The 10,840-nt window shown below is 46.4% G+C and overlaps 1 protein-coding gene across 2 annotated transcripts in view; it reads right to left on the bottom strand.

Moving 5' to 3' along the window:
- Positions 1-10,327, bottom strand: part of LOC309554198 (uncharacterized protein) — a 328,195-nt gene extending 317,868 nt beyond the window's left edge. Inside the window, exons 1-2 of one of the 2 annotated variants that reach the window (XM_082255832.1) lie at positions 10,183-10,327; positions 10,018-10,079 (exon numbers count right to left, since the gene is read on the bottom strand). In XM_082255832.1, the coding sequence (XP_082111958.1) occupies positions 10,018-10,075 (58 nt within the window). In that variant the 5' untranslated portion in view covers positions 10,076-10,079; positions 10,183-10,327. The remainder of the gene's footprint in view (positions 1-10,017; positions 10,080-10,182) is intronic. The other variant, XM_082255831.1, reaches the window with a different exon arrangement.
- Positions 10,328-10,840: the final 513 nt, after the last annotated feature.

Consider the following 10,840-nt stretch of genomic DNA (forward strand, 5'->3'; position numbering starts at 1 on the left):
CTTTATCCAATCATGGCTCAGGGGCCAAGTACACGCCCCACACTACATAAAGGGCTGCTTGCGCAGCAGTCATTGTGCGTCGATCAGGCAGGAACAGAGCCATTTTTTTTTTTAGTCAGACAGTGCAGAGAGACATTTCTAGCAGTGTAGGGAGGGCGAGGTTCCTGTGTGAGGTAGGGATAGACTGATTTCTTTACATCATATCAGACAGTGTAGGGAGGGACAGGTTCCTGTGTGAGGTAGGGATAGACTGATTTCTTTACATCATATCAGACAGTGTAGGGAGGGACAGGTTCCTGTGTGAGGTAGGGATAGACTGATTCCTTTACATCATATCAGATAGTGTAGGGTGGGACAGGTTCCTGTGTGAGGTAGGGATAGACTGATTCCTTTACATCATATCAGACAGTGTAGGGAGGGACAGGTTCCTGTGTGAGGTAGGGATAGACTGATTTCTTTACATCATATCAGACAGTGTAGGGAGGGCCAAGGTTCTTGTGTGAGGGATAGATTCATACATCAGATACCAGTACCAGTATTGTTTATCGGTCAGTTTCTGCAACATTCTAAAATCTTTATAAACATCATTCCAGAGATCAACCGCAATAACCTTTGTGCTCAGTTGGGGTTTTATCTATAGGGATGACAGATCATCCATCTATAGGATTATAGATTACATCAGATATCAGTGAGAGTATTGATAATCGGTCACAATGTGTCGATTGTGAAAAGTGGTGATCACAGTCGACATAGTGCATCCTCTGCAAGCGGAGCACGCCCGTCCTTTATTTCCAGTGCTGCCCGTGCTATTCATCCACAAGATGTGGCAGAGTTGGTGGAGTTGATCAATAAGCCATCCTCATCCTCCTCTTCCTCTGACACCCACGCTCCCAGTAGTTTGCCTTCCACCGCAGCTGCCAAAGCGGCCCAATCCACAGGCCCTTTCTCCACAGCTACTCCTTCAGTCGCCCCACCATCATGCACGGAGGAGTCACCTGAACTATTCAATCATAGTGTCAATGACATGCTCCTGGAGGATGCGCAGCAATTTGACAGCTGTGATGTTGATTCCCGGGTTGATGAAGGGAATAACGTGAGCCTAGAGAGAGGGGGTGACAACGACGGACAAGAGACCAGCAGTCATGTTGCCACAGCTGAAGCATATTGCCAAGTGTGCTCCAGTGACGAGGAGGGAGGGGATGATGAGGTCACTGACTGTACTTGGGCGCCTGACAGGATAGAGGAGGAGGGGGAGGATGAGGAGGATACAAAACTGTAACAAGGCAGGATGTGCTCCATGGGCCGGCCTAGCACTAGCCAACCTATTGTGTCACAGCACATAGCTCCACAGGTGCAGGGTGCTGCAAAATCCCAGCAGACTCTAAAAAGTTCATTAGTGTGGGCTTTTTTCAGCACCTGTGCAGTAGACTGCAGTGCTGCTGTTTACAGAATCTGTCTAAAGCAGATCAAGCGCGGCCAGAACACCAGCCACTTGGGCACCACATGCTTGACAAGGCATATGACTTCCTGCCATGCAGTCCGTTGGCAACAGCACCTGAAAGAGGCACCAGATCAAAACAAGCATACATCACCTTGCTCCTCATCTTCGATCTCTAACCCTACTATACCTCATGCCTTCTCAAATACCAGCATTGAGAGGGATGATGGTATAGCAATGAATGGCACAGAGAGTTGCACCCAATCTGCTAGCAGTACACCACCGCTTGATGTGAGCATCAGGAAAAGTTCACTACCCCAGTATTTGATAGTAGAAAGAAATCCAAAATGAGGCAGTTTGATTTTCGAGGTTCGAGTCCCATAGACTTCAATGGGGTTCGTTTGTTCGAACAAACTTTTCCTATGCAGCCTTCAAGGTATGGCAGACCCCTAGCAAATCCAATCAGTTACATCTGCATCAGGGGCCTGATAGCTCTTGTTGATACAGGACTGGTTCATTTTGCTGAAAGTCAGCTGGTTAACAGAATCTGTGGACAGACGCACTCTTTTGTCCGTCACAAAACCTCCAGCAGCACTGAACGTCCATTTGGAAAGCACGCTGGAAGCAGGACAGGCCAGTAGCTCCATTACATATTGAGCAAAATTTGGCCAGTGGTCCATCCTCAAGACCCAGTAAGCCAGTGGATGCGCAGCTGGAAAGGTCTCCAAGTCTGCTCTTGCACCTACATAATCATATGATGGAGACGCTGGCGATGGTTGCTTATACCTAAGAGCCCTGGGTGTTGCTGAGGACAAAAGAACTGTTTAAAGGCATCGGTCAGCCGGCCGCCTTCTCCACCGCTCCTCTTTTGGCTGAACGATGCCTCAGAAACACGTCTGGAGAATGTTGACCTCCCAGTGTCTGGAAAGGCGGAACACAATTTTTTTTTCAAGGCCTTCTCAATATGTTTCATCCTCTGCTCCCTCTGTGAAGGCAGGATGAGCTCTGCAACTTTACCCTTGTAACGTGGATCAAGAAGGGTTGCCAACCAGTAATTATCCCTCTCCTTGATAGCACAAATCCTCGGGTCCTTTCTCAGGCTTTGCAGAATCAGGGAGCCCATGCAACGTAAGTTGGAGGAGGAATGAGCTTCTGAGTCCTCTGGGTCACTAAAGATGACATTGTCAGCAGGAGCAACCTCTCCCCAACCACGTACAACTCCTGGGGTTTCTGGGGAATCCAAACCCATCCCTTGAAGACTGCTGTATGCTATCCTCTTCCTCTACATCCATGTTGCCGAAATCCTCTTCCTCCTGTGTGTTTTGTGGCCCTGCAGGAATGATATCTGCATAAAGGGGGCCATGTGAGGAAACGAAGTCCTCCTCTTCCTGGCGCTGTTCTGCCTCAAGTGCCCTGTCCATGATTCCATGCAGCGTATGCTCCAGCAGGTAGACTAGCAGGATAGTGTCACTGATGCATGCATCGTCCCGGCTCACCATCCGAGTGGCCTCCTCAAATGGTGACAGAACGATGCATGCATCCTTAATCAAAAGCCACTGGTGTGGCAAAAAAAAGCCAAGCTCCCCTGACCCTGTCCTTATACTAACATACTAACACAGGTACTGATTGATGGCCCTCTGCTGCATGTGCAGCCGCTGCAGCATTGCTAATGTTGAGTTCAACCTGGTGGACATTACACAAATGAGGCGGTTGGTGGGCAGGTTGAATTCCCGTTGAATGTCAGATAAGCGAGCACTGACATTGGATTAACGGCGGAAATGGCCACAGACTTTCCTGGCCTGCCTCAGGAGATCTTGGAAGCCCAGGTATCTGCTCAAGAAACACTGTGCCACCAGATTCAAAACATGTGCCAAGCATGGAACATGTGTCAAGTGTCCCTGTCGGAGGAAGGAGAGAAGGTTGGTGCCATTATCGCATACAACCATTCCTGGCTCAAACAGTCATGGCGTCAACCATCTCTGAGCCTGCCCCTGCAGAGCTGACAGAATCTCTGCACCGGTGTGACTCCTATCCCCTAGACAGACCAACTGGAGCACAGCATGGCATCTTTTAGCCTGACTGCTTGCATAGCCCCTTGAACGCTTAGGGAGCACTGCTGCTGCAGAGGAGAATCGTGCAGAAGAGGACATTGAGGAAGAGGAGGAGGAGGTGGTGGAGTAGCCAGATGTTGCAGAACCAGCACCAGGTTTTTGGAGGCCTAGTGGCAAAAAAAGCTCCAGCATCGAACCCTGTCCTGCATCCTTCCCAGCTGCCAGCAGAGTTACCCATGTAACGTCCCTGTCCATGCCTGCTGGACCAAGAGTCAGCAGTAATGTGCACCTTTCTGCTGACCACTTTGTCCAACGAGGCCAAAACACTACCTTCCACATCACGGTAGAGAGCCGGAATGGCCTTACGCAAAAAGCAATCCCGTTTTGGGACCTGCCACTGCGGTGCAGCACATTTCACAAATTCGCAAAAGGGAGCCGAGTCTACCAGCTGAAAAGGCAGCAACTGTAATGCTAGCAATTTGGCCAAGCTATCATTAAGACGCTGAGCATGTGGATGGCTGGGACAGTATTTCTTTCTGTGGTTCAGCAACTGGTGTAGTGAAATTTGCCTGCTGCTTAAATCAAGCAGTTGTGTACTGCTAGCAGATTGGTTGCAAGTCTCTGTGCCACTCATTGCTATACCATCATCCCTCTCAATGCTGGTATTTGAAAACGCATAAGGTATAGTAGGGTTTGAGATCGCAGATGAGGAGCAAGGTGATGTATGCTTGTTTTGATCTGGTGCCTCTTTCAGGTGCTGTTGCCAACGGACTGCATGGCAGGTCATCATATGCCTTGTCAAGCATGTGGTGCCCAAGCGACTGGTGTTCTGGCTGCGCTTTATCCACTTTAGATAGATGCTGCAAACAGCAACGCTGCAGTCTACTGTGCATGTGCTGAAAAGAGCCCACACTAATGAACCTTTTGACGCAATAGGTTGGCTACTGCTATGGCGGCACCTGGAGCACATCCTGCCTCGTTGGAGTTGTGCGTCCTCCTCATCCTCCCCCTCCTCCTCCTTCCCCCTCCTCCTCCTCTATCCTGTCAGGCACCCAAGTACAGTCAGTGATGTAATCATCATCCTCTCTTTTTTCTGGTTGGAGTCCCAATCAAAGCCGGATAGTGGCTTTGATCGGGTCTCAGATGACAGAACCCGGAGGCGGCGTCCATGACGTCACGTCCGGGTTACTCAGCTGCTAAAAGCGCCAAATTTAAAAATTGACTGTATTCAAAAATGCAGTTTTCAGCATTTTGAATACATTGAAGTGCAGTGGAGGGGTTTGGGGTCTTTGGGATCCCTCCATAAAGAGTACCTGTCACTGCATATTGCTGTCACAAGGAATGTTTACATTGCTTGTGACAGCTATAAAAGTGATCAAATTTTATTTTTATTTTTTTTTTAAAAACCTGTGCTAAAATTAAAAAAAAAAAATAAAATAAATAGGAAAAAAATTTCTAACCGCTCCCCCATCGCTGTGAGCTCGCGCACGAAAGAAAACGGAAGTCGCGCCGCAAATGAAATCGCTGTTCAAACCACACATGTCAGGTATCGCCGCGTTCGCCAGAGTGAGAGCAATAATTAAAAAAAAAGAGCTACTCTGTAACTCTAAACTGATAACCGTTAAAAATGTTTAAATCGTCGCCTATAGAGATTTTTATTGACCGTAGTTTGTCGCCATCCCACGGGTGTGCGCAATTTTAAACCGTAACATGTTGGGTATCTATTTACTCGGTATGACATCATTCACAATATACAAAAAAATGGGCTAACTTTACTGTTTTGTTTTTTTTTGAATGCAGTGAAATGCAATTTTTCAAAAAAAATGGCGTTTGAAAGACCACTGCGCAAATACTGTGTTATAAAAAATATTGCAATGACCGCCATTTTATTCCCCAGAGTCTTTGTAAAAAATATATATATATCTATATAATGTTTAGGGGTTCTATGTAGTTTTCTAGCAAAAAATACTGATTTTAACTTGTAAACAACATGTGTAAAAAATGGGCTCGGTCCTTAAGTGGTTAAAGGGGGCTTCAAGATTCCAATAAGCCCCCTGCCCACAGACCCCCACAACCACCGCCCAGAGTTGCGGGGAAGAGGTACTTGTCCCTATCAACATGGGGACAAGGTGCTTTGGGGTGGGGAAGGCAGAACCCATGATAAGGGCATGTGACCTGGTATGGTTCAGGAGGGGTGGGTCATTTCTTGTCCCCCCTCCCTTTTTTCTGGCCTGCCATGCTGCATGCTCGGATAAGGGTCTGGTATAGATAGGGGGGGGACCCCACGCTATTTTTTTTTCATATTTTTTTTTTTTTTATTACCGGTATTGTTTATATTTCAGCTCTCAGCGGGGAAGCCTGCTAATGAGTCATCGGTTGTTAAGGACGCGGCGACCCGCTTTCCGGCCCGCTGCTTCACAACCAACTACTTTTTACACAGAATTTGAATCGGTTGATCGTTTTTGGACCGATCCCAATTTGAATCGTTTTGTTAAAATTTGTAATTTGTTAAAAAAGGATTAAACAAAAGGAAATTAAAAGAAATGAAATAAAACTAAACAAATTCTGAAACGAATCGACAAAACAAATCACTACGACACAAAATAATTTTTTTTTGTTCTGCACATGTCTATCTGATACCCAGAGTGCAACTTGAAATCACTGTAGTAGCCAGGTCGGGGGTTTCATATTAGTGGCTTCCCCTCTACATACTGACCGCAGGGAGCGTTCACGTAGCTCTTCCATCATTCATATCATGCCTTGTATTGTTCTCAGTAAATACAAGATGTTCTCTGACCGGATGAGTTGGAGAGGAGGGGTGGCAAAACTCTGTGTTCTCATTGGAAAAAAAAGGTTCTATGAAAGGCAGTGGTACTGAGAAAGTGACCCCCCCCTGTCAGTGTGAAGAGAGGAAGCTGTTGGAGCATCACCCAGAACATCATGGCTATCACTGTATGCAGAGTGGAGGTTGAGATCTACTTGGACAACATGGAGTAAAAATCCCTGGGACGAAGTGGGAGTACTAGGCAGCGTCCTTAAAAACCCTCCAAAAAACAACTGTCAACAAGCTCCCAATAAAACATGTAGACATAGTGGACTGAGATGTGGTGTTTTGTACCCCCCCCCCCCAATGCAGTGTCCTCTTCACCCCCCTCACTGTAGTGTCCTCTGCCCACCTCCCCCAACAGCATTGTCCTCTGCCCCTTCACATCAGCCCAACCCACTGCAGTGTCCTCTGCCCCCCAAAAGCAGTGTCCTCTTTCACCCTTCACTGTAATGTCCTGTACCCCCCCAAAACAGTGTCTTCTGCCCTCTTCACATCACCCCCCCCACACTGCCCCACTGTAGTGTCCTCTGCCCCCTGAAAGCCTGAGAGCAGTGTCCTCTGCCTCCTCATCCCCCAAAGCAGTGTCCTTTGCCTCCTCATCCCCCAAAGCAGTGTCCTCTGTCCATTTCTCATCCTAATACCTCCACCCGTTCCCCCGTCCCCCACCCCTCCCCCACTGTAGTGTCCTCTGTCTCCTCTTCAAAAGTGTCTCCTCTATCCCCTTCACATCACCCCCCCCCCCCCATATGCTGTATACAGCACCGTGTGGGATGAACTTCCTTCCTACCTGACAGTGTGTAAACAGCAGAATGGAGACCAGGAGATGGCATAGTGCTGGGTGGAAAGCGGGAGCTGGCGGAGCATTTCATAACAAGCTGATGATTGGTTGCTAGGACCACCTAGCAACCAATAACCGAGGCAGCTCCCACCCTCTCCCTCCATCCAGCAGTATGCTGCCTCCCTTTGCAATTAGCGAGAGCGACGGAGGCCGAGGGGAGGCAGGGCCGTGGTCGCCATCCACCTGTGGGCTCCTCCTGGTCGATCGTCAGCTTTTGCCGACCCTTGCTTTACAGAGTAGTTCAATCACACAATAATCAAAACCTCCAAGATCAAATAAAGAGTTTCTTTATCAGATTTTGAAAAACCATTATAAGATACAGCCCATTGCATTAAGCACAGACCAACCTTGCTTTTTGTCAAAATAAAATAATAATTCTTAGCCCAGCATGTTAAAAAAATCATACAATTTTGGATGCAATAATGACCTCCTTGGTGGTGTCCCCCAACAGATTCATTATTACCCAATCCAGTGCCATTCAATACATGAGCTAAACATTGGAGTAATACAAATGTGTAATAAAAAACGCACTCAAACCAGTGGCACACAACAAAAATTATACATATTGGGGTTTAGAATCAATAATGTGTATAAATATGTCGAAATTCTTATTAAACCAGTGATTTCTGACACAAAAAATATTATATGTTGTGGTTCGAATTCAATAATATTATATATATATATATATATATATATATATATATATATATATATATATATATATAGATAAATCCAAATTCTATCAAAACAGTGTAGCACCCTTGTCTTAATACAAGGTTGCTGTTAAATTTAGTTTGCTGAGCCTTAACTAGCTTGGCTGTGATTATTCTGTGGTTAATTGGACTTCCCTTCTTAATCTGGTTTGACTGTGTTTCTCCCTTCCGTCAGTAGGTGGCACTGTAGCCTCTGGCACTAGTGTGAGAATTACAGTTAAACAAACTGTTAATGTCCATGTGTCCCTCAGCCAATCACAGTGTCACTACGGCATTGTGGGAGATCTTATTTAAAGGATGGGAGGTCCAATGATCAGTCTCTTCCCGCCCGGACCCCTTGGGGGAGGGTGTGTATTGCTGTGCTGCTGCTGACTGGGCCTGAAGCCTGAGGCCTGGTCAGAGACCTGGGATTCTGCTGAGGAGAGCCAGCGACCCACATGGGAAAGATCATCCACAGACATCCAGTAACCTGTGTGAGTAACCTGCTTGTTTCTTATGGAGGATAGCTGTCCAGACAGTACAGACCACAGAAAGGGATTGTGTCTAGTGGAGAGAAGATGTCTCCCAGATCAATCTGAAGCTCATGGATACCTAATGATTCTCAAGGTCTGCTATCCTGTACTGCTGTCTGAATACCTGTCTTTTGCAATGGGAGTCTGCCTAATAGACTGTTCTAAAAGGGTGTCCTGGACCCTAGCCCTCTCTCCCTCAGTTTATTCTTGGTCCTGTTGAGAAGAAATAAACTATTCTTTTACTTCAGCATAAAAGTGACTGGCGCCCAGCATTTATTTTACCTGCATCACTACCCACCATGCCTGACAATCCACACCCACAGGAGGTATGTAGCCCCTCTCTGCCGCTGAAGGTCATCACTAGGCCCTAGGGGGTTCTAGGGGTCCGCTACACCAGTGATTAATGACAAGTAATGTGAATCTTTCTCCGTGACTCTATTAAATATAAACATCTGCGAAAAACTTTTTGAAAAGAGTTTTGGATACATCACTTACTCATTGTGCCCAGAGGGGATACAAGCAGCAAAAGAAATATGACATAGGGTCCAACCCTTCCACAATCCTTCCAAAAATAGAAAAAAGTTTCACCTGGAGTTCTAATTTAAAACCTGAAGGACATTTTGGGGAACTCTATAATTTTAGGTTGTTACTGGTTCCAAAAGGTCCACATGGAGAACTGCTGCACCGGACTCCTGGCATCCAAATGTATTGAATATCCAGCCCATCACTCAAAGACTTAAGTCTAAGTACTGAGTGATCCACATGGACATCTGTGACAGCTCCACCCTTAACAAGCCACCTGTCTCTCTATGCTTAAAGTGGAGTTCCACCCGAAATTTATACTTACCTCCATCTTCTCGCTCCCGGTCACCTGAAAAACAAATGGATAATCGCAATTTTTTTTTTTTTTCACTTACCTTTTAGAGAAAATATACTCACCTTACTTCCTTCTTCCTCCCCTCGGCGGCCACGGCGATTCGTCACTTCCTGACTTTTGCAATGATTCCTGGGAGCTGAACGTCATAGCTCCCAGGAATCATTGCGCCTGCACCGGCCCCGACGTCAGTTCCGGGGCGCGCGCGTCATCCCCTTCTAAACAGCTTCTGGGCATGCCCAGAAGCTGTGGAGGGATGACGCGCGCGACCCGGAAGTGACGTCGGGGCCGGTGCAGTGCATCGTGGGACCGAAGAAGGAGGAAGAGGACCGAAGAGGACGCGGAAGAGGATCGTGCTGGCTTCAAGCTGCCCACACCTGAGATGGCAGCGCTGGAGAAGACAATTTCAAGGTAAGTATATCTCCTGAAAGGTAAGTGCAACCCGGGACAGATCAGAGGCTAGCCATTGTGGAATGTGCTAGCCCTGACTGTCCCGGGGGTATTTTTGTGAAGAAATGTATAACCAGGGTGGAACTCCGCTTTAACTCAGGTCATGGCCCAGACCTGACCCAGCCCCCGGCTCTCCTATGGAACTCTCAATCTAAAGGCTGTATATCATTGAGCGGAGCATCCAATGGGTAAGTGGAAATAGCTCAGTTCTGCGTGGAACCTCTGAGCTAGAAAAGCAGAGGAGCATCTGAACAGCAATATTACACATCACTGGTTTCCGAAAATAGTAAGTGTACGAAGGTTCTAACACCTACCTTTCTGTGCAAGAGACGCGGGGACCACCAACATCAGCACCAGCACACTCAGCTCCATCTCCCTAAATAACACACAAAGTGATTAAAAATAATTGATCACTCATCTTCATGTTTATCCAGGACAATCAAATATATTTAGCTTAGTTCGCCGGCTTCGTATGTTACCTGCGATCTCTGTGTACGGTGATGCTGGTCTGGTTGAAGTCTTCTCCCTTTGTCCAGTCTCAGCCCTGAGAAGATCCTCCTGGTAATGGTGAGATGAGAGGATGGAGGGGGGTTATAACGACTCTTCCTCGTTAAAAACTCCACCTTCAACCTTCATCAACAAGATCACCATTTCTCAAATATGAGATTACACAACAAAAGCGTCATTGTTCACCAAAATGACATCAAATAAAAGTTATACAATGTGTACTGTTATAGTGACAATCTAATCTTCTCTCCGGTTCCTTCATTAAACAGCTCAGATATCTACAGATAAACACCACAAGTGCACTAAGGTCAGAGAATTTCCCAACAAAGCAAACAACTTATATCTCTCCATTAAATATCTTCCTTGTTCTCCATTAATGGGATCAATATTTCACAATTTTAGCACTGACGGGACTTACATAATATGTAATCTATTGTTACAGTATCTTACACATGTGAGTACACCCCTCACATTTTTGTAAATATTAGGGCAAACAGGCCATGTTCAGGCAGAACTTTTGCTCGGCTCAAAGTAAAATATTTTATTCTACCTTTTCCTGTGACAACACTGAAGAAATGACACTTTGCTACAATGTAAAGTAGTGAGTGTACAGCTTGTATAACAGTGTAA

The sequence above is a fragment of the Pelophylax lessonae genome (assembly GCF_965119305.1).
Source record: "Pelophylax lessonae genome assembly, chromosome: 4".
NCBI classification, from domain to species: domain Eukaryota; kingdom Metazoa; phylum Chordata; class Amphibia; order Anura; family Ranidae; genus Pelophylax; species Pelophylax lessonae.